At 43.7% G+C, this 24,253-nt stretch overlaps 1 protein-coding gene and 1 long non-coding RNA gene across 2 annotated transcripts in view; both read left to right on the forward strand.

Moving 5' to 3' along the window:
- Window positions 1–2,804, forward strand: part of LOC144458721 (uncharacterized) — a 93,508-nt gene extending 90,704 nt beyond the window's left edge. The window contains exon 3 of the long non-coding RNA XR_013488104.1: window positions 2,729–2,804. This is a non-coding gene — a long non-coding RNA (uncharacterized LOC144458721). The remainder of the gene's footprint in view (window positions 1–2,728) is intronic.
- A 2,696-nt stretch (window positions 2,805–5,500) lies between these two features.
- cox5ba (cytochrome c oxidase subunit 5Ba) lies at window positions 5,501–9,982 on the forward strand. The gene is made up of 4 exons (XM_033646264.2): window positions 5,501–5,643; window positions 7,138–7,208; window positions 7,745–7,844; window positions 9,564–9,982. Exons 1-4 carry the CDS (start codon window positions 5,547–5,549, stop codon window positions 9,674–9,676), a joined length of 381 nt encoding a protein of 126 aa, XP_033502155.1. The 5' UTR covers window positions 5,501–5,546; the 3' UTR covers window positions 9,677–9,982.
- Window positions 9,983–24,253: the final 14,271 nt, after the last annotated feature.

Genomic DNA, 24,253 nt, shown 5'->3' on the forward strand with positions numbered 1-24,253 from the left:
TGACACAAGGAGAACATGTCGGAGCACCTGGAGGAAACCCACGCTGACACGGGGAGAACATGTCGGAGCACCTGGAGGAAACCCACACTGACGCAGGGAGAACATGTCAGAGCACCTGGAGGAAACCCACGCTGACACGGGGAGAACATGTCAGAGCACCTGGAGGAAACCCACACTGACACAGGGAGAACATGTCAGAGCACCTGGAGGAAACCCACGCTGACACGGGGAGAACATGTCGGAGCACCTGGAGGAAACCCACGCTGACACAAGGAGAACATGTCGGAGCACCTGGAGGAAACCCACGCTGACACAGGGAGAACATGTCAGAGCACCTGGAGGAAACCCACGCTGACACGGGGAGAACATGTCAGAGCACCAGGAGGAAACCCACGCTGACATGGGGAGAACATGTCAGAGCACCTGGAGGAAACCCACGCTGACACAGGGAGAACATGTCAGAGCACCTGACAACAGCAGCTCTTTATCTGATGACATAGTTTCTCTAGATGGCATTGCTCTGGCTCTATTGTGAAAATTAGGCCTATCCTGACCCGAAACGATGCAGAAAAATTGGTCCACGCTTTTGTTACCTCTAGGCTGGATTACTGTAACTCTCTATTATCAGGTAGCTCTAGTAAGTCCTTAAAAACTCTCCAGCTAATTCAGAATGCAGCAGCACGTGTACTAACAGGAACTAAGAAACGAGATCATATTTCTCCTGTTTTAGCTTCTCTGCACTGGCTCCCTGTAAAATCCAGAATTGAATTTAAAATCCTACTGTTAACTTATAAAGCTCTAAATGGTCAAGCTCCGTCATATCTTAGAGAGCTCATAGTGCCATATTATCCCACCAGAACACTGCGCTCTGAGAACGCAGGGTTACTCGTGGTCCCTAAAGTCTCCAAAAGTAGATCAGGAGCCAGAGCCTTCAGCTATCAGGCTCCTCTCCTGTGGAATCATCTTCCTGTTACGGTCCGGGAGGCAGACACTGTCTCCACATTTAAGACTAGATTTAAGACTTTCCTCTTTGATAAAGCTTATAGTTAGGGCTGGCTCAGGCTTGCCCTGTACCAGCCCCTAGTTAGGCTGACTTAGGCCTAGTCTGCCGGAGGACCCCCTATAATACACCGGGCACCTTCTCTCGCTCTCTCTCTCTCTCTCTCTCTCATCCTATTACTGCATCTTGCTAACTCGGCCATTCTGGATGTCACTAACTCGGCTTCTTCTCCGGAGCCTTTGTGCTCCACTGTCTCTCAGATTAACTCATATCACAGCGGTGCCTGGACAGCGTGACGTGTGTGGTTGTGCTGCTGCCGTGGTCCTGCCAGATGCCTCCTGCTGCTGCTGCCATCATTAGTCATTAGTCATACTTCTACTGTTATTATACACATATGACTATTGTCACACATGTATACTGCCAGATATTAATACATACTTTCAACATATTGTACCACAGTAGCCAGAACTATAACTATAATATTATTACTTTCAATCATGTTGTTGTAAGCTACTGTCATTACCGTCTGTCCTGCATCTCTCTCTCTCTCTCTCTCTCTCTCTCTCTCTGTCTCATTGTGTCATGCGGATTACTGTTAATTTATTATGCTGATCTGTTCTGTACGACATCTATTGCACGTCTGTCCGTCCTGGAAGAGGGATCCCTCCTCAGTTGCTCTTCCTGAGGTTTCTACCGTTTTTTTCCCCGTTAAAGGGTTTTTTTGGGGAGTTTTTCCTGATCAGCTGTGAGGGTCATAAGGACAGAGGGATGTTGTATGCTGTAAAGCCCTGTGAGGCAAATTGTGATTTGTGATATTGGGCTTTATAAATAAAATTGATTGATTGACTGATTGATTTATCTGGTCCTCAAAGTGACCGACTCATGTGTTCATTCAGACACATGTTACAGCCACCAGAGGGCGCCAGTTACAAGTATAACCTGTGGTGTAATGAGCTGCTTTCTTTTCACTGCTGTGATGGTTTACTTCTTATCAGAGCTGCAACCATTGATCCATTAATCAATAAGCTAACTGACTGAAAATAACAGGGTCCTCGTGGTCATGGAAAACCTGGAAAGTCATGGGATTTCATAATCACAGTTTCCAGGCCTGGAAAAGTCATGGAAATGTCTTTTGTGTAATAAAATTGTCCATAGATAATCTTACATGTAATATAACACACAGGGATCCCACAGTCATGGAAAACCTGGAAAAGTGATGGAATGCCACAGTCTTGTTTGCCAGGCCTGGAAAAGTCTTGGGAATGGAAACATTCTTAAAAGTTTTGCAAAAGTCATGGACATTTTTCTTGTGTAATGACATTTTCGCTGAATAATCTTCCACATGATGTAACAAACAGGGTTCCCAAGGGTCATGGAAAACCTGGAAAAGTCAGGGAATTTCATCATCACATTTCTCATGCCTGGAAAAGTCATGGAAATGTTCTGTTTTTATTGAAATCGCCGACCACAAAACATCACACTGATTATGAAAATGTTTAAATGTTTTCGCCCCAGAAACATTTTTTATTAATTCAAGTTTTTGTTTTTAATGTAATTTCTGGTTTATTGAATAAAAATCTGTGAAAATATTTGACTTTAATGTGACAACAAAATAAAATGTGAACTTTATCCAATGTTCAGATTTATGTTCTGCAAATGTCTTAAAATCAGTTCATAGTTTATTTTATTACATTAAAGATTAATTAAATACTGTGCACTGTGGGACAGATATAATCCAGTAGGTGGCGGTAATGCAACACATGGATGCCGGCCGCTATAAAGCGCCGAGAGGAAAAAGAAGAAGTGAGTGGAGTGAGGAAAGAGTGGAATTATCCAATTCTGGAGCATGAAGGGGCATTAGCAATAAATGATGAGGAAAAGGCAAGTATGATGGTTAAAATTCTAGCAAGAGTTCATAGTAATGCAAATCTTAAAGAGGAAGAAAGGAAAGCAAGAGAAAATACGAAAAGGCAGAATGTAGAATATCTAGAGAGCAATAAAGCTCAAGAAAATACGTTAAACTCTTTGTTTACACTTGATGAAATGAAAAGAGCAATTATGAAAGCAAAAATTACCTCTCCAGGAAAAGATAAAATAAGTTATGCAATGCTGAAACATTTAAATGATGATACATTAATGTATATATTGGAATTATTCAACAAGATAGGGACTGAGGGAAAGCTTCCAAATGGTTGGAAATTAGCAGTGATAGTTCCAATCAAGAAACCAGGGAAAGAGTCAGGCAAAGCAACAAACTTTCAACCTATTGCCTAACTTCGCATTTAGGGAAAATAATGGAAAGAATGATAGTAGAAAGACTAACATATTACTTAGAGGTACGGAATTTGATATCAAAATACCAATGTGGTTTCAGGAAAGGGAGGAGTACGATGGACCCAATAATAAATCTAGAGTCAGATATTAGAAAGGCACAAACTAATAAAGAAATAGTTGCTGCAGTCTTCTTTGACATAGAAAAAGCTTATGATATGTTATGGAAAGAGGGAGTATTGATAAAAATTAAAAAATTAGGAATAGAGGGAAACATGTTTAATTGGATCAAAGATTTTCTAAGTAACAGGAAAATACAGGTAAGAATAAATAAAAGTTTTTCAGAGTGCTTGTCGGTAGAGAATGGAGTACTTCAAGGAAGTGTGATTAGTCTAGTTTTATTTTCTATCATGATGAATGATATGTAGAGTTCAGTTGCAAGTGATGTAGGAAGATCTCTTTTTGCTGATGATGGAGCATTATGGAAACGGGGGAAAAATGTAAAATATATTGTGAAGAGTTTACAAAGAGTAATTGATAATGTAGAGTCATGGTCTATGAAATGGGGATTCAGATTTTCAGTGGAGAAAAACAAAGCTATATTCTTTACCAAAAAGAAAATACAACAGGAATTTGAGTTCAAAATATATGGGAAAACTTTAGAAAGGGTGAATGTGATAAGGTTTTTAGGAATGTGGTTTGATACCAAACTTACATGGCAGGTGCATATAGGTAAGATAATTGATAAGTGTAAAAAAATATTAAATGTAATTAGAAGTGTAGGAAGTAGAGAGTGGGGAGCTGATAAGAAAATAATGAAAATGCTATACATAGGGTTAATAAGATCCACATTGGACTATGGATGTATAGCATATGGATCTGCATCTAAAATACATTTGGATAAAATAGAAATAATACAAAGTGCAGCTTTAAGGATATATTGCAGGGCTTGTAAGACTACCCCAATCCCTGCATTGCAAGTTGAAATGGGGGAATTGCCAATAGATTTAAGAAGACTTCAAATAAGTTTGGTATATTGGGTAAATTTTAAAGGACATAAAGAAGATCATCCGACAAGGAGGGCTCTGGAACCATCATGGGAGCATAGTAACAGTAAGCAAAAATATATAGGATGGACATTAGAGGAAGAAGCAAGGAAGTTAGGGATAATAGGCAAAGACTTTTGTTCAGCTGCAGCGTTTCCACATATCCCTCCATGGTTGTTACCAGGAGTAGAGGTAGATATATCATTGGGGAAAAAAAATTAAGAAGAGTAAAAACTGTGGAGAGATGACTACAATGCATCTAGGTAACTATTATGGGTATATTAAAATTTTTACAGATGGATCAAAAAGTCCACAAACAGGTCAGGTAGGTGCAGCTTATGTGATACCTGAATTAGAATTAAAGAAAGCTATAAGGATAAGTAATGATGTATCAGTGTTTACTGCCGAAATTGTTGCAATAATTCTAGCATTGCAATGGGTTGAGGAAATAAAACCATTAAGAGCCATAATATGCACAGACTCATTGTCAGCATTGGAAAATATGCAATCAGGCATTTCAGGTTGCAGACAGGACTTTATATATGAAATATTTGTGTTACTTTTTCAAATTCAAAGATTAGGGTTGCATGTAAAATTAGTTTGGGTACCAGCGCATGTAGGAGTGCGAGGAAATGAACTTGCAGACAGGTATGCAAAGAAAGCTCTTAAATATGATAAAATTACAGCAACAACTAAGATGAGTAAAGCAGAAACTAAAAGTTTAATAAAGAAAGAAATCAAGAATATATGGCAGAAACGTTGTAATAATGAAAGTTAAGGAAGAGATCTGTTTTTTATAAACCCCTCTGTAGGGGGACTGAGACAGGGAGGCAGGAACAGGAGGGAGGAGGTTATTTTATCAAGGTTAAGATTAGGACACACAGGACTAAGTAAAACATTATGTATGATAGGGAAACACAGAAATGGAGAGTGCAGTGTTTGTAAAGAGGAAGAAAGTGTTAAACATATTTTTATATATATATATATATATTATATATATATATAACGGGTATGAGTGTTTTTTGTTTGTTTGTTTGTTTGTTTTTCCCTTTTATTATGCAAAAAGTAGTATGTAAGCCTATACAGTAATCACACAGACCGAAGGGTGGCAGTAATGCACTATCATAGTTTGCTACTGCCGTTAAAAAAAAAGAAGAAGAAGAAGAAGAAATTTTTTTGTTATACGTCATCAGCGCGCGACCAGATTATACCCAGAGGAAGAAGGAGTCATGGCAGCAAGGTTACTGCTCCGCTCGGCTTTCAGAGCCGCTACGACCCTCCGGGCGGCCCCGGTGCCCGCTGTGACCCGCGGCATGGCGGCTGGAGGTGAGGACCGCACCGACACCGAGTCATGAAACCGCACACACCGAGGAAAGAAGACTTAAATCCGGCCTCCACACGCTAGCTAACCGGTTAGCATTAGCAACATTAGCAGTGCTGCCTCGCTAACTGCGAGAGGTCAAACGTCATTTTCAGTCATTTAATGAATTAAAGTCAATGAGTGCTGCTCGTTAACTTGTGTCAGCTGCATCTCTGCTTGTGTTTATATTTTATACACTGAGTTACATTACATATTTCTAACTTCAGTATTAATTGCGACTAAAACACGGGACGTTAGCCGGTTAGCTCCTCAGAGTGAACCAGTCTGTACAGGTCACAGGTCTCACACAGTGTAGGGCAGGTTACTCTCCATATGTAATCTATTACTAGTTAGCTTCATTTAAAATCAGTATTACAGTATTAATATTACTCTTCGTGTAGTGTAATCAGTTACTGAAGTTACTCTAAATGACGTCAGAAGAGCTGATGTTGCCGTGACATGGATGAGGGTCATGTTGTCAGGTCTGCCACATTCATGTGTTCACACTCGTCCACTGATGGCGTTAATAATACTGTGATGGTGTAGAGCCATTAGATAAATAAATGAATGTCCTTGGACTCAGGGAGGGTCACAGTCTGATTATTATGGGATATGGATCAATATTTGTAGACCTGTGTTGAAATCTGTCAAAAAAATGTTAATGAAATGACCGGAAAATATTCGTACTATGTAAAACATTCTTCTTTTTTTTTTAATAAAATGTCCCTAAAAAGATTAAATTTAAAGTGTGCTGATGGATTCACGTCATCAACTCATGCATTGAGTAACATTACAAGTTAACGTTCCACCTTAAAAGTTGCCGGCAGTCGGCCCAGTGAATGAAGTTATTTTTTTCTCTTTCATTTTATAGTTGTAGTTTACTGATGTATGAACAGAGGTTACATAAAACCAGAGTGAGCGTCCTCTACTGACCAATCAGACTGCAGGGTTTCTAGCTCCACCTTTTAGTACCAGATCTGTGTGTAGATCTTTCGTCTCTTTTTTCAAGTGTCCCAGGTCAGCGTCATGTGATCTAGACGGCTAAATACAACAGCAAAGAGTGAAGTGAACCCGGAGCGCTCTGTGTTCACATCGCACAGGTTCAGTGAACCGACCGTGGACTTGAAGCGAACTCAGCGTTGCTGATGATGAAGCTGCTGCTGTGAGTTGACAGCTTGACAGAGAGGGTGGAAGGTGGACTGTTTTGTAAGTTGTTAATAACTTACGAGGAGCGCTGCTTTGTCTCTCTGTTGCCTGAAACCTGCAATATTTTCTAACAAACGTGACCAAACTGCCCGACCACCACCAGTCTCAAGTAAACAGTTCTGTAGATCATGATAAAGGAAGGAAGGCTCAGTGAGGGAAGGAAGGAAGGAGGCTCAGTAAGGGAAGGAAGGAAGGCTCAGTAAGGACTCTGTCTCGCTCCTTTAATTAATCAGATGTAACTTGTTCTTCGGCAGGGATCCCCACTGATGAGGAACAAGCCACCGGCCTGGAGAAAGTCATCATGAACGCCATGAAGGAGGGATCGGTAAGATCGATTATCTGCGGCCTGTAATCACAGAGCGTAGTTACCGTCAGTGCGTGGTCGTAGTCAGGGGGTGTGGCGAGGGCGAGGGCGGGGTCAGCCTGTAAATGTTGGGAAAGATGTTAAACCATCACATTAACTATAGATAGGATTCATTAAACTCACCGTGACATCAGAACCCTTCAGACATGACGCCTGTGATGATGTCATGTTTTACTGAATTCCATACATGCTAACGTTACTCAGCTCTCGTTACACAGAATTCACTATTCACTTTTTCTCTCCTGTGAATATACGACACACACACACAGCGGTAAACTGGGATTGTCCCAGCTGCACCAGTGTCAGTCTCTGGTGTGTGGCTCACTGTTGAACTGCAAAGTCTCATATTAGTTAGAATAATTCCTCGACACCACATCACCTGGATCGGCCTCAGTGAAGTTCTGCTTTATGTCAGATATAAACCCAGTCGTGTTCAGATGTAGATGATGCTCCGTGGTCGTGTCTCTGACCTGACTGAATCCTCTCGTCTCCTGCAGGATCCCTACAGCATGATGAAACCAAAGGAGTACGCCGGCTCCAAGGCTGACCCTCACCTCGTCCCCTCCATCACCAACAAGAGGATTGTGGGATGTGTCTGTAAGTAGTTAAATATTATCTGACCGGTTTGGATCAAAGTTATTGTGGTGAACTAAAACTAGTGTGTCAGATTGAGTGTGTCTATCAGTGAGGCTTACAGATTACAGATTACAACCATCTGAAACTTGTCCTGGTCAGAGTTCCTTCAGTGTTGATTGTTGAGGAGCTGAATTCTCCTCAGAGGGCTCCTCCTCTAAGAAACACACAGAGCAGACGTCTCGTTTATAACCGTCTGAATTTCCTTTTTTCGGTGATGAGAACGAGACGATGAACTAAAAATAGATCTTGACAATAAAAAGTTGAGACGAAACCTACGTTTCATTTTCAGTGATGAGACGAGACAATAAATGTTAGTGGTGGACTGTCGCACATTGAAGACAAAGAACAGCCGTGCTCTGGATTAGTTAAAGATTAAAACACACATAGAAAACACAATGACTAAAACTAGACTCAAATGTCAGGAATTTTCGACAGTAACAATTCAAACTTTCCGTCTAATAAAACGTTATGAAGTTTTGTCGACTAAAATGTTTTAAATTTTAACTGACTAAAACTATAAAGGATAAAAATAACTTAAATGTGACTATAACAAACTTTTTTGTGTCGAGACAAAATCTAAAATAGCCGTCAAAATTAACACTTACTGATAAAACAGTGCGCAGGAGCCAAACTCAAAATGTGCACCCAGACAAAAGCCAAAAATGGCGCGCGCTTAAAAATATTCAGCAGTCTCTGCAATCATGCTCCACCTCATCATCTGCGTCGCCTATTTCCTGTCTCCAGAATGTTGGCAAGCACGGGTCAAAGTTCCTCCCATCAGGTCAGTTTGAATAACAACAGTTGCGTGGGAAGTGGCGTTCAGCTTTGTCTTTTATAAATGAGACCACAGCTGATTTAAACTGGTGAAACACTGAATAAAGATTTTTCACGTTACAAAAATCTGTTTCTCCAACACTGATTGGTTCATCTGAGGCGCAGCTGACTGCGGTATCTGACGTGAACGCGTGAATGTCTCTATCTAGAGTCAGTGTTTGGTTTGTCTGTTCCGGGCTACTGTAGAAACATGGAGGAGCAACATGGTGATCTGTGTAGACGAGGACCTGCTCCCTGTGTAGATATAAACAGCTCATTCTGAGGGAACCAGAAGACAAAGATCCTGATTCTCAGCTGAGTAAAGGAAACACAACTATCAGATTAGACTGTTCTTACGAAACTAAAGTAAAGTAATGTCATGAATAAATTCTCTTCACATTGTACGCTGATGATCGGTACATTACGTTACCAGGTGAAAATGTGCGACAGCAGCAGAGGAAGGAGTGATGACTCTAGCACATGCTCATAAAAATAATCGCGTCTCTAAAATTAAATAATTTACGGAGTGTTAAAAAAAAATATATTGTTTCTACATTTAAAATCTTTTGGATCAAAATGTAAACGTAAAATCTGATTTAAAAAACGTCAGATTTTTTAAATGATAGAATCTCAATACTTTTATCAATGATCATGTTTCACAGGCTTCAATAACTTAATAGCTTAAATACCAGTGTAGGCAGTGACACAGTGTTTCTTTTGCAGAGTTGAAAGGGTTAACAAACACCAGCTGAAGCCACATGTTCTGGAAACACCCACAGTCACATTTGTCGTTGCTCACGCAGTTAAAATGTTTTTCCTGTTCATGTTGTCCTTCTGTGCGTCTCTCACCTTGTTTCCTGTGTGCAGGTGAAGAGGACAACACGGCCGTGGTTTGGTTCTGGCTCCATGAGGGCGAGGCCCAGCGCTGCCCGTCCTGTGGTTCCCACTACAAACTGGTGGCCCACAAGCTCCCCCACTAACTCCTGCATCCCTCTGTTATTAGACATAGTGTGTGTCCTCACAGCATCAGACCCTCCTCACTCTGCAGGAAGCTCGGCTCTGTCTACTTCCTGGAGTGCTGAGTGGTGGTCTGACTTGTTCTGCCTCAGTACTTGACCAACCTGATGACCTCAGTAGTCTTTGCTTAACATGTTCCACAGGGATCAGATGTGGTTCGGGACTCAAACGTTACTCTCAGACAGTTTACATTGACACATGTACTGTACCATGTTCCACTGGGCTCCACTCAACTCCTCTTATTCCAACAATAAAGTACCTACACTTAATATATGTGTGTCTGCTGTGTGTGTTCATTCACATCTGGTCCTCAAAGTGACCGACTTATGTGTTCGTTCAGACACGTTACAGCCACCAGAGGGCGCCAGTTACAACTATAACCTGTGTTCACTGTGGTGCAATGAGCTGCTCTCTTTTCACTGCTGTGATGGTTTACTCTTTATCAGAGCTGCAACCACTGATCCAATACTCAACAAGTTAACTCAGAAAATAACAGGGTCCCCATGGTCACGGAAAACCTGGAAAAGTCATGTAATTTAATTATTCTCCAGGCCTGGAAAAGTCGTAAAAATAGTAAAATGCTTAAACGTGTTGTGAAAGTCATTGAAATGTATTGTGTGTAATTATCCACCCAAGATTTAATCTTACACGTAATATAGACCTAAGATTCAGCATCCTCACGGTCATGGAAAACCTGGAAAAGTCATGTAACCAGTAAAAATCATTGAAAATTTTGGAAAGGTAATGCCATTTTGTTATGTTTTCTGAAATTGTCACACTAAGCTCCCATGGACAACCTTCTGCATGCCGTAACATATGGGGTTCTCATGGTCATGGAAAACCTGGTAAAGTCATGGAATTCCACAGTCTTGTTTGCCAGGCCTGGAAAAGTCATGGAAATAGTCACATTCTTAAAAGTTTTGGAGTGTAATGAAATTTTCCTGTGAATAATCTTACACACATTATGTCATCCAGGGCTTTCACACCTGCCCTGTTGGGTTCGGTTCAGTTAAATCTCAGTCCGGTTCCAAAGGAACTCTGGTGCGGTTGGTTTGTGGTGAGAAGGTGTTCCGACCTGGATGTGAAGCAACTGCAGTCACATGACACATTGTTTGGGTTAAACATGAGCATGTTACAGTCCTGGAGGATTATTAATGTGCACCTCCTCCTGTACTGCCTTAATATGCACATTCAGCACATCCAATGCATCAAAACATTGTTTTCTAGTTGGAGCCGCGCCTCGTTTTCAAACTGTATGCTTTGACTAAAATGAACAATGACAGCAATATAGTCCACGATGAGCAGCGCTAAAATCAACCTGCGTAGTTGTCCCTCCATTGTGACATTAGAAAGTGTCACATTTATCTTGCAAGTGTACTCTTCTTCAACGTTTGCTTTACTTCCTGGATTTTTCCCACATGGAGATTCTGACCAATCAAGAGCAGCTTTCTCACACAAGGCATTTGATCTGGTCCTCTTGTAAATGCTGCCGTGAGAACAGGTACCAACTCTAGGCAATTATACAACTTTGGAACAACATGAGTCTCTGATTCAGACCAGAGGAGACCACTCTAGGGCTGACAGCAGCCTGAGATGATAGATTAGTTCATGGTGGTCACCTTAAAAGTATTGTTCAGCGTTCAGCTGAACTACAAGACCCTTTCAAGGCTCATTTATTCTCCCCAAACTTTATTAACGTCACTGCTCTCATACCTCCATGCATCCTTTATGATGTCATAGACTCAGCCAATAGATGCCAATTAACGAGGCGATGGTGAAGGAGGTTGTAGTATTGTAGTTGTATTGTACCTTTAAGGCTGCTCTCAGACCGAGAGTTGTCTTGTTTTGGTGCACACCCGAGTGTGACTGCTGTGTTCACACCTGCCCAAACGAACCACACTGAGGGGGCAAAGCAACTTGAGTTTGATTGAACCGAACCGGACAGAGCAGAGGTGAATGCACCCTTAGAGGCTGATGAGATATTTCAGTCTGGACCAAAGTGGTGGACCGGCCACGCCAATGGCTAAAAAACGTTTAACTAAAGAATAAGTTTTACATGCGACTGACTGGTGTGGGAGAGATCAGTCACAGACAGACAGATTTCATGTGACGTTGTCAGTAACATGGACCAACACTGCGCTGATCCCTGTGACCTTTACAGTCAGACAGCAGCAGCAGCTCACTGTCCGTGTCAACACCTTCTACACACAGCAGACATGAATAACCCAGCGAGCTTTAAACACACTCACGGACCTTTTCACCATCATTCTCTGATACGTCTTCAGTTTAAACAGACATGATTCATAAAGCATTAAAAATAATGATAATCTCTGAGGATCTTGTTTTAAAACGTACGTTTTCTCAGTAAACCCACAGAATGACCCAAAAATAACTCATATAAAGACTTCTTATTTCCTCTGGATTTTCAGGCACACAGTGAGGCAGATCTGAGGCGTCCTTCGTCTGGAGCTGCACAGTAAGACGGGCTAATTACACCTTGTCAGTTACTGTTGACCCCGTGGCTCTGCGTTTCCTCTTTCCTCTTAAAATAACTCGGAAGATTCAAAGTGCTCCAGTTTCAGCTTTCAGCAAGAAGCTGAGTCTAAGTGAGCACCTCGGACAGGCACAGGAGCAGCTTATCAACGTACAACGTATGATATCTGACAACGCCTTGGTTACGTAAGTTAGGTTTAAGGAAATAAACATGGTTTGGCGTCATCACAGTACGTACGTAATGTCAAGTTACGCAGGTTAGGTTTAGCATGGTTGGGCATCATCACGTTACACACTTAACGTAAATGTAAACTTGTAGTCATTGTTTCTTTCTCACCTCTGCAGCTTCTCATTAGTGACTCTTGACTTCCAAACTTCACACACAGCCTTCAGTCGATGTGATGGGCTGAGCAGCTTTCCTCCCACCTCGCTGTCTGTCTGCTTCCTCCTCCTCCTCCTCTTCCTCTGTAGCAGCAGTCTGATCTCAGCTGTCAGTCAGACGCTCTCCCTGCTGTGCTTCATCTGTGACAGCTAAGTGCACCACATGGGAACAACACAACTGGAGTTCAGGTGCGATCAACATCGTGTGGGCGTGCACGGAGAGCCTGAAGAGCTGCACGTTGCTTCAGCTCTCACCTGGTCACCAGCTTTGATATCAGCCAGGTGGAGGGAGAATCTTCAGGGTGATTTCTGGAGCCTTTCTGTGGACGTCCTCAAACACCAGGACAAATCAGTACATCATGAAACAGTCACTTAATCATATCGTAAATTCATTCTGGTCCCAGTCTGTAGTGTTCACTGCAACATCTGAAGGAACTCTGGACTGAGACCACAGCCGTGTCTGCAGCTCCAGTTCTTCAACCTTTCCACCAGTTTTTCAGCAGAACCACTGTAATCAAAGATGCGTCTCCAGCGGAGGGCGCTGCACAATGCACAACAGAAGTAAACAGTAGTAGAAGGATGGCGGATCACACAGACCCTTTTAGGGCTGACGTCACGATGACATCATGTTATCAGCTGGAGGTGCAGCTGCCTCTCCCCCACAGGGCTGTAGGCTCCATAGGAGTGTTAAAATGTGTTTGTCTTGTTGTGTTATTGGGAGCCAGAATAGAAGGAGTCATGGCTCAAAACCAGCCGCCACTGCCCGTCAACAAAAACAAAGACAACTATGGTTAAATGTGATAAGACCAAAGGACTGGACGGAGGCCATCATCAAAAATGCTCACATGTGCAGCGCACACTTCATATCAGGTTAGGGAAAAAGTATTTCCTGTTGTAGGGATGAATAAGGTTATGTGTATTAACCCTATGGGCCCTAGGCGTTTTTGGGGTAATTTTGCTGCCTTTAGTTTTAAGCTCATATATCATTATAAAGGCTATATACACATGCTATATCTTGTTTTTTTCAGGACAATCTGGGCTAACCAGATTTGCCATCATTTCATGTCCTTCTATGTGCCTGTATTTTATATTAATTTTTATATCAATTTATATCTATGTACCTCAGCATAGCAAGTTGGAAGTTGACATATTCTGCCATATATGAAGAAGGGAGACTCTCTGGAATCTGGCAATATAAGAACCATGATGGTGGGACATTCTGTCACTTCACAGCTGTCCAAAACATGTGGTTTGTGCCAGGCGGACATGATTGACAGTATTTTTTCATTATTGCAAGAAATTCCATTGACTCGTTCACAAGTCAAAAATGTGTTTTATCTGAAAGAAACATGCAATATTTACATCTAAGATCATAGAAAATAGTCAACCAAGTGCAATGATGTCCTCCAAGATAATATTTGCCACTTTGTTTCCAGTAAACAAAGTTTGTTGTTGTTTCTCAGTTTCACTTATATACTGGGGGGACATTTTGGGCATTGGGGGGGACACGTGTCCCCCTCAATATATATGGTGACTACGGCCCTGTCATGCATGCATAATTAGGCTGCAGTTGTCTGGGTGCGCAAAGGTGAAGTGGCTGGTCTTGTCATACAAAGTTTGATGGAGTGTCAACTGGACAATATGGAGATATTTGCATCTTGAAAGCCGGACTACAAATGTGGATAGACAGGGAGAAACACACACAAGCCTAAGACGTGGTAAGATACGATATTCCTCACTATATGAAGTGACTGATAACAAGATCTGTATAATGGGTTGTAAAGAAATTCGTCAGGTTTTTATTTTGTAGACAATTAATCTGGATTTATAGTGTGATGGGATGACAGCACAATGATGTGTGTGGTATCATTGGAAAGCTCTGCTCCTGCGCTTTCATGTGATATGTGTGGCATTTCTGTGCGAGCCTGCATTCCCGAGTAATCCATCCAAGAGTAATGTGTGTGCAGAGCTGTATGAAAGCTTTGTTATACATCATTTTAGTGTAAATTTATATATTTTTTTTCGCTGTGAAAACATTGGACTACTGACAAGTGCTTGGCCTTCTCGGAAAGATATGATTCTGCTGTTTCACGTGATATGCGTGGCTTTTCACTATGACACACGGTCGCGGAGAAAATTAATAGAGAAGAACAGGTGTGAATTTGGACGCACTATGCGTCGTTCGGGCCCATAGGGTTAAGGGTTATCATGTCCACCATAATGAAAATAGGACAAGAATAACCTGATGACATCACAGACGTCATGAAAGACGACAATGACTGGTAACAGACCATCGTGTAGTCTGTCACGTCTGTCCTCCAAGTCACTGCAAGATTTTATGACTCCACAATGGCCTCATCTGAAATGGTGACTGTGGGAACAGACAAAAAAATTGTGTCATGTGAACCTGTCAATCACTTTACAGGCAAAACAAAACAAACAAACAAACAAACCAGTCTGTTATAACAGTTTTTTTTCTTAGCATTATTGGACTTTCTTTTTTTAAACAACCCGTAGAGCATGGTTAAAAAAAAAGATTAAAACAAGCGCATCAGAGTCTTTGCAGGAATATTAACATTAGTTCATTCATTTTCTTTAATCGCTTATCCTGTTGGGGGTCATGGGGGGCGGAGCCTATCCCGGCTGACACTGGGTGAGAGGCAGGGTTCACCTGGAGAGGTCACCAGACTATCACAGGACTGACACATAGAGACAGACAACCATTCACACTCACATTCACACCTACGGACAATTTAGAGTTACCAGTTAACCTGCATGTCTTTGGACTGTGGGAGGAAGCTGGAGCACCTGGAGGAAACCCACGCTGACACAGGGAGAACATGTCAGAGCACCTGGAGGAAACCCACACTGACACAGGGAGAACATGTCGGAGCACCTGGAGGAAACCCACACTGACACAGGGAGAACATGTCAGAGCACCTGGAGGAAACCCACACTGACACAGGGAGAACATGTCAGAGCACCTGGAGGAAACCCACACTGACACAGGGAGAACATGTCAGAGCACCTGGAGGAAACCCACGCTGACACAGGGAGAACATGTCAGAGCACCTGGAGGAAACCCACGCTGACACGGGGAGAACATGTCAGAGCACCTGGAGGAAACCCACGCTGACACGGGGAGAACATGTCAGAGCACCTGGAGGAAACCCACACTGACACAGGGAGAACATGTCAGAGCACCTGGAGGAAACCCACGCTGACACAGGGAGAACATGTCAGAGCACCTGGAGGAAACCCACGCTGACACAGGGAGAACATGTCGGAGCACCTGGAGGAAACCCACGCTGACACAGGGAGAACATGTCGGAGCACCTGGAGGAAACCCACGCTGACACAGGGAGAACATGTCAGAGCACCTGGAGGAAACCCACGCTGACACGGGGAGAACATGTCAGAGCACCTGGAGGAAACCCACACTGACACAGGGAGAACATGTCAGAGCACCTGGAGGAAACCCACGCTGACACAGGGAGAACATGTCGGAGCACCTGGAGGAAACCCACGCTGACACAGGGAGAACATGTCGGAGCACCTGGAGGAAACCCACGCTGACACAGGGAGAACATGTCGGAGCACCTGGAGGAAACCCACGCTGACACAGGGAGAACATGTCGGAGCACCTGGAGGAAACCCACGCTGACACAGGGAGAACATGTCGGAGCACCTGGAGGAAACCCACGCTGACACAGGGAGAACATGTCGGAGCACCTGGAGGAAACCCACGCTGACACAGGGAGAACATGTCAGAGCACCTGGAGGAAACCCACACTGACACAGGGAGAACATGTCAGAGCACCTGGAGGAAACCCACGCTGACACAGAGAGAACATGTCGGAGCACCTGGAGGAAACCCACGCTGACACAGGGAGAACATGTCGGAGCACCTGGAGGAAACCCACGCTGACACAGGGAGAACATGTCAGAGCACCTGGAGGAAACCCACGCTGACACAGGGAGAACATGTCGGAGCACCTGGAGGAAACCCACGCTGACACAGGGAGAACATGTCAGAGCACCTGGAGGAAACCCACGCTGACACAGGGAGAACATGTCAGAGCACCTGGAGGAAACCCACACTGACACAAGGAGAACATGTCGGAGCACCTGGAGGAAACCCACGCTGACACAGGGAGAACATGTCGGAGCACCTGGAGGAAACCCACACTGACACAGGGAGAACATGTCAGAGCACCTGGAGGAAACCCACGCTGACACAGGGAGAACATGTCAGAGCACCTGGAGGAAACCCACGCTGACACGGGGAGAACATGTCAGAGCACCTGGAGGAAACCCACACTGACACAGGGAGAACATGTCAGAGCACCTGGAAGAAACCCACGCTGACACAGGGAGAACATGTCAGAGCACCTGGAGGAAACCCACGCTGACACAGGGAGAACATGTAAACTCCACACAGAACAGCTCCCCCAGCCTGGAATAAAATACTAACAGTTCTCTAAATCTCACAGAGTGATTAACCTCCTGCTGACCTGGTTGGTTCACGTCCAGCAGACCATGAAAGGGTTAATGATGCTGATTGTTGCCGTCGTGAAGTGAGCTCATTCTGATGTGTCACTTTTCCTCTGAAGTAAAACACTGTCTCCTTCCTCTTCTTCTCTGGCCCCTCCAGCCCTCCCTCCCCACCTCTGAGAGGTAAATGGGTGGTAATGAGCAGAAGAAGAAGTGGAGGAAGAGGAGGAGGAAGAGGAGGAGGAGCTGTAACACAGTGAACCAGAGAAGGTAATTAAGTCATTAAACATGATGTGTGCCTTCACAAACAAACGATAAGACACCGACACATCAGCGCGCACACACACTCTTGGACCCGTGGACGAAAGGAAGTGTGGGTAATTGAGCATCACTGTCCTTTACGGTCGCCATGGAAACGCCATCTCAGCAGGCATTATGGTTTTTCAGAAGGCTCTTAAGTTTCCAGCAGCTCATTGCGCGGTCACAGGAAGTCATTAGAGACGCTACAGTGAAGAACTCGATGTCAGCGCCGGCCAGAAATAGAAATCAGTCACTTTAGCAACACTTCAAGTCAAAGCCTCCACTTCCTGCGAGTATTTATACACGTAACTATGCAAAGAGTACGACTACTTCATTTATAGAGTATAACTCTTCACAAGTGTCTGGGGGTGGAACATGTACTCGAATACTTTTTCTCAAGTAGAAGTACAATGTAAACATACTTCATTATAAGAAAAGTTCTCAATTTAAACATTCAGTAGAGTAAAAGTACTCGAGTATTCTCAGCTTCATGTAATTAAAGTATCACTGGTTAAAGTACTCAAGTATTATCAGCTGCATGTAGTTAAAGTATCAGCAGTTTTTAATGAATGAATCATCATCATCATCATCATCATCAGAAGATAAAACAGCTGATGGACTCCATCCCTCAGAGCTGGCTTCACCTTGTTCGAGTCAGTCGTCAGTGAGTGTGTGAGGAGCAGCACCTCCCTGAGGAGCAGCACCTCCCTGAGGAGCAGCACCTCCCTGAGGAGCAGCACCTCCCTGAGGAGCAGCACCTCCCTGAGGAGCAGCACGGCACCATGTTACTCCCACCTTCAGCTCCTGTCAGGAGTTCAAACATGTGTCACAGACAGATTCACAGAGGCCTTGGCAGGCTGAGGTTATAAAAGACAAATCATAAACAATATTTCCTTTCATTTCTGCACATGCTCACTGAGTCTGGAGACCTTGTGTTTGGCTGCGACAAATCAGAGCTGCTCCTTAGTGAGTCAGAAAAACAAGGCGAACGTAATAAGATGAAAAATACACAGAAGATGGTCACGACAACAAGTGTACAGTTGGTAACCAATGGAGGAGAAACTGGTGGTAGTGGTTGCTGGATACCCAGAGCTATACGACTTTACAAAGCACAGTTAGCACCATGTGAATAGAAAACAGCAGATAAGTGCAGTACTGTAAACGTCCATGATGGAGGAGAAGCTCCTGGACCAACTGGTGGTACTCCCCATGATCCAGCCTCTTTTTTAGGGTCTCATGTACCCACACAGATCTCTGTTTATCTGCTGACAGCCTCTCACCCTCAACCAGAGCTACACACAGCACCCTCTGCCTCAACATGGCAGCAGCTACACACTCATTACTGCAGGATACACAAACTGTAGACTGACCACACAGGAAGGAAGGAGTAAGGTGGTGAGTCTGTGGTTGCCTGAGAGACGCAGCAAGCGTTTTTTTTAAAAAAAAAGTTTTTATTAATGGCATTCAATTTAAAAAAAAAAAAGGCAGTGCGGCACACCTGGTGTTGTGCTAATGGGGGTCATCCCTATATTCCCCGGGTTCTATGTTCCCCAATCGGAGAACATAGAACCCTTTAAAAAAAAAAGGGTCCTATGTTCCCCGCTTTGTATGGGACCGGGGAACATAGAACCCTTTTTAAGAAAAAGGGTTCTATGTTCCCCGCTTTTCCTTAACGGGTCCTAATAACATTTACGGCTTATTTTTTCCACCATAATTTCCATAATTGCTGAATTGTGCGACATACTGTAGGTCTATGCGTTCGCTGATTTAACACTCACCTTGCAAACCAGCCTTTCAGCACCACGGACAGCGACGGAAGCTCCATATCAACACTTATCAACAGTCTGCCCTGACCTGGGCTCAAACGACCACAGCCTGATGATGTCTCCAAACTATCAAAAATTCAAATATAGCCGACACTAACAAAGCTACACAAAGATATCTTGCACAGTATGTCCATAAGCATAATCAAGAAAAACTGAGGCTGAGGGGGCTGAGTGACAGTCTACAACCAGTGATGAGCATACACAGCATCATATCCACACGGTGGGACTCATCGCGCCTTATCAATAACACTGCGCAACAGAAAATATCGATAAAAACGTGTGTTTACTTCCGACCCTGAGATCTCCAACCCCGGGCATATTTGGCAGGTGGCAGCGGCCCCTTTATGATTCTTTTCCACTCTAGGCTAGTGGGAAAACTGTGTAGATTCACTGATATGATAAAACTGTCAGGCACACACAAAGCCAGAAATATGTATACACTGTTTTCGGCATATTTGTAAAGCCGTGTGACGCTTGATTCTGTTTTATAACTCTCAGTTAATGTACGAACTAATTTCCACTCCATATTTATCCACAAATGGACGAAGACGTCCTGCACCCGGTGGCAGCTCCCGTGTCGTTTTCCCCAGTGTGCCGACCAGGCTGGTCTGTTTTGCCTGTAAGGTGGTGGCGAGCTTTACAGAAGTGAAGAAGTTATCTGTGGGTCAAGTTTCTTCCCGTCTCCAGGATGGATAAATAAATACATATTATAAATAAAATTTTAAAAATAACAGACCCCAAAAGCTTTGTAGGCTAGGAACATAGAACCCTTTTTTTAAAAAAAAAAAAGGGTTCTATGTTCCCCGGGTCCTTTTGGGGAAAAGCGGGGAACATAAAACCCTTATTATTAATAAGGGTTCTATGTTCCCCGGTCCCATACAGAGCGGGGAACATAGGACCCGGGGAACATAGGTACGCTCCCGATTGGAGTAATAGACTGCATCTAGTTTTGAAACTAACTCTATTGCTAGCTGCTAGCTTGGTTAGCAATAGAGTTAGCTTCAAAACTAACTCTATTGCTAACCAAACTAGCAGCTAGCAATAGAGTTAGTTTTGAAGCTAACTCTATTGCTAGCTGCTAGCTTGGTTAGCATGGTGCTTTTACAGCTGTGATCAAGCTAATGCTAATTGCAAAGCAAAATGTACTCACTGCAAAAACTGGACATTGAGTCCTGAGAGGATCTTTGAGTTCAACCAAACACTGAACTAGAGTTTCATAGACGAACTAAACGTTAGAGTTCATGAACTGAAAAAGATCTGAAATAACAACAGTTACATCTCTGAGCCTGGGGTTATCACAATCAGCCTTATTCACCAACTACGTGTTAGATGTTTTTACTTCTCCTCTGTACGTCCTGATATTTTCAGGACTCCCAGGCTGATTGATTGGAACAGCTGAAAACAGCCTACGTCACAGTCATTTGTTCAGCATTGGTAGTCTTTGGGTTCTTTCACTCCTGCCCTGTTTGGTTCGGTTCAGTTGACCTCAGGTGTGTTTGCCCCCTCAGTGTGGTTCATTTGTGCAGGTGTGAACACACCAAAACAACCGGACTGAGACCTTCTTGAAGAGGTGGTCTCAGTCCGGTTCCAAAGGAACTCTGGTGCGGTTGGTTTGTGGTGAGAAGGTGTTCCGACCTGGATGTGAAGCAACTGCAGTCACATGACACATTGTTTGGGTTAAACATGAGCATGTTACAGTCCTGGAGGATTATTAATGTGCACCTCCTCCTGTACTGCCTTAATATGCACATTCAGCACATCCAATGCATCAAAACATTGTTTTCTAGTTGGAGCCGCGCCTCGTTTTCAAACTGTATGCTTTGACTAAAATGAACAATGACAGCAATATAGTCCACGATGAGCAGCGCTAAAATCAACCTGCGTAGTTGTCCCTCCATTGTGACATTAGAAAGTGTCACATTTATCTTGCAAGTGTACTCTTCTTCAACGTTTGCTTTACTTCCTGGATTTTTCCCACATGGAAATTCTGACCAATCAAGAGCAGCTTTCTCACACAAGGCATTTGATCTGGTCCTCTTGTAAATGCTGCCGTGAGAACACCAACCAACTCTAGGCAATTATACAACTTTGGAACAACATGAGTCCCTGATTCAGACCAGAGGAGACCACTCTAGGGCTGACAGCAGCCTTGAAGTTTGCAAGGTTCTGAACACTGGTCTCTGGGGGAAAGTCATGTGTTTTGTGACCCATCCACCACCCCAACCTTCCTCCTTACTGGACCGCTAACGACTGCTTCCTTCTTTACTTCCGTCAGCACACTAGTCACGTGATCACAGCCTTCCAAAATTTGGGGTTTTTCATGAATTACTGGCTCATGAATATGTGGAATATGTACAAATTTGGGTGCATTACTCTTTGTAGGAAAATGTAGGAGCAGTTTATGAGAACAGCCTGAATAAGAACACCAGTGTGAAGCTTTCCTCCCAGCGTATCTTTGAAACGCAGTTGTGGGGGTCAGGAGAAAGTGGGCATGAACTGGTGCCAATGGCGCATTATTCAGAATCCCCAATAATCTGAAAAATGTTGCATTGGACCACAAGCCCTTTTGTCCAATAACCCTCACCCTGAAAACTTTTCTCTAAAAATTAGATAGACTGATGGCCTGCAGTCAGTCAGCCAGCTCTCTGTTTCACACCCTCTTCCCTTGGTTGATTGGCAGTGTGTGTAAGACTGTGAGAACTGACGTCTGGCAACTGACCCACCACACCACTCTGCTGCTCCCAACACCAGACCTCCGATCTGACAAACAATCATCCATGTGCATCCATGAAGAAACATGAGCAGGAGGACTGAGCTCTCACTACCAACATAATACCACAACATGAGTCCCTGATTCAGACCAAAGGAGACGACTCTAGGGCTGACAGCAGCCTTTACCCTCCTCCTGGACAGTGCTCGGATGTATGACATCATATGCAAAGAAGCTATTTATTGATGTCACTGAAACATGAAACATGTTTTTGGTGTGAGACAGCTGGAGCTTTGTGTTGTCTGAGGGTCAACAGGAGCGGAGAGACAGGATGAAACATTTAGGAGCTGACACTAAAAGGTGTCACACAAACTAAATCTCTTACCAGCTCAGATCCTTGACTGGCTTTGCCCTCGTCTCCCATCAGCCTTTACTCCCGTCTCTCTCTCGTCTCCTTAATGGAGCGTGAGTTATCGTGCCTCGAGGCTGCTACAGCTGACACCAAGTTACCTTCTGGAGATCGAGCCATCAAGCCGGACCAGTCAGAGTTTGTTCTGGAGTCTCTTCTGGGTCAAAGCACCGCAGAGCTCCAGGGCCTTCATGCAGAGAGAGTTTGATGTATGTTGGACAGCCAGTCTGCCCTTCTCTCGCCCTGCTGTCACCCTGACTGCTGCAGAGGGATACTTTGCTCTCTGAGGATTTATCACAGGCCAAACTCATTCTTACAGGTTTCACTTTTACACATACAGTTCAGGAACATGTGGTATAATTTCACATGATGAAGGAGCACCACTTCTTCAGGTACTCTCAAGTGATAGATAGTGATATATATAACATAATATATAATAATATATGCTGAAAATAGTGAAAAGAATTCTCCATCCACGTGCTGGGATGTATTTAATGGCCTCACAGTCGACAACGCTGCCTCGATTTAAAGGTACAATACGGTGGAGGACCTCCTCCTCCACCGTCACCTTGTGAAACTTTTGACTCTGTCCTCTAGTGCCATCTGTTGGCTGTATCTATGACATCATCAAGAAGGACGGATGGAAATACGAGGTCAGTGACACCGACCTGAAGGACGAGACGAGACATTAACGCGTCTCAGGCTCTTCTCGACGCCTTCTCACTCTGATATGATACCAAACTATTTCCTGCTTGGGAACAAAATGTCGCAGTGAACATAATCCACATCTCATTTACTCCAGAATATTTTATATTCAGCTGGAGATTAATGTAAAAATAAAATGCCACCTGACAGCATTCAGCGACCAGAGACACGAGACTCGACATGTTGGGTTTCCATCAGGTGAAAGTGAAGGGGTGGCTGTATCCAATAAGTGTGACTGTCACATCTGCGGCCTGCAGACGGCTCTCGATGGGCTTTTTCCATTAACACAGCTCCATTATCGTCATCACACATCTGTCTGTCTCTCTGTTTGACTTGCAGGATTGTCCAAGGTGACCGGCCTGTCTGGACAGAGTCGAGTGATAACACAGTGAAATGACTCTCAACTGCTTCTGATTCAATTGATGACAGACAGAAGAAAATCACTTCCTCTATATTTCAGTTCTCCTTTCAGCAGGAAGCTTTTAATTTGATTCTGCTGGTGCTGATTTTAAGTGGAGATCTAGACCAGACGGCGCCGTACCTCAGTGAGCAGGGCCGAACAATTACGGCACAAGAAATGAGCTAACGAGGTGCTGCTCGTTCAGAGCCCAGCAGGTAACAGCAGCGACCTGTCGGACCGAGACGATCAGCTGCCAGCACCATTAGTTTCACTGGTGAGTTCTCTTGTGGTCTCAGCCACAGACATTGTTGGAGCCTTACGCTTGATTTGTGTGAAATGTATTATCCCGCCACGCCACTAGGTGGCTCATATCACTGGCTGAGGCAGACAATGGTGTTTAAGTTCATCCCAGTTAGCACAGGTGTTGCTGATGTTAGAAAACTGTTTTCGAATTTGCTCGGAGTAAAATTTATTACATTTATTTTGTGTTGAAACTTATTGGAAGTTATACGGACATTATGGACAGCGGTGAGAAAATAAACAAATAATGATACAGCATTGGTAAAGATTGGGATAAATTTTCTGAATACACCTCCAAATAATTCAGCCAGTTAATGAACAGAAGTGGCTAAAGTAACGGCGCCACCATATCAGAGACAGCAAGACTTGCAAGTAAACAAATGACAGTAAACGGGGGAGCTGCGTTTTTAATGACACAGCTTTTGCATTGCTACGCACCTGTAAACGTCCATGATGGAGGAGAAGCTCCTGGACCAACTGGTGGTACTCCCCATGATCCAGCCTCTTTTTTAGGGTCTCATG

This window comes from Epinephelus lanceolatus, chromosome 19 (genome assembly GCF_041903045.1).
Source record: "Epinephelus lanceolatus isolate andai-2023 chromosome 19, ASM4190304v1, whole genome shotgun sequence".
NCBI classification, from domain to species: domain Eukaryota; kingdom Metazoa; phylum Chordata; class Actinopteri; order Perciformes; family Serranidae; genus Epinephelus; species Epinephelus lanceolatus.

Coding starts and splice junctions, on each gene's coding strand:
- cox5ba (XM_033646264.2), top strand. CDS start 5,547: ATGGCAGCAAGGTTACTGCTCCGCTCGGCTTTCAGAGCCGCTACGACC. Junction 5,644..7,137: donor CCGCGGCATGGCGGCTGGAG/GTGAGGACCGCA, acceptor GTTCTTCGGCAG/GGATCCCCACTGATGAGGAA. Junction 7,209..7,744: donor ACGCCATGAAGGAGGGATCG/GTAAGATCGATT, acceptor CGTCTCCTGCAG/GATCCCTACAGCATGATGAA.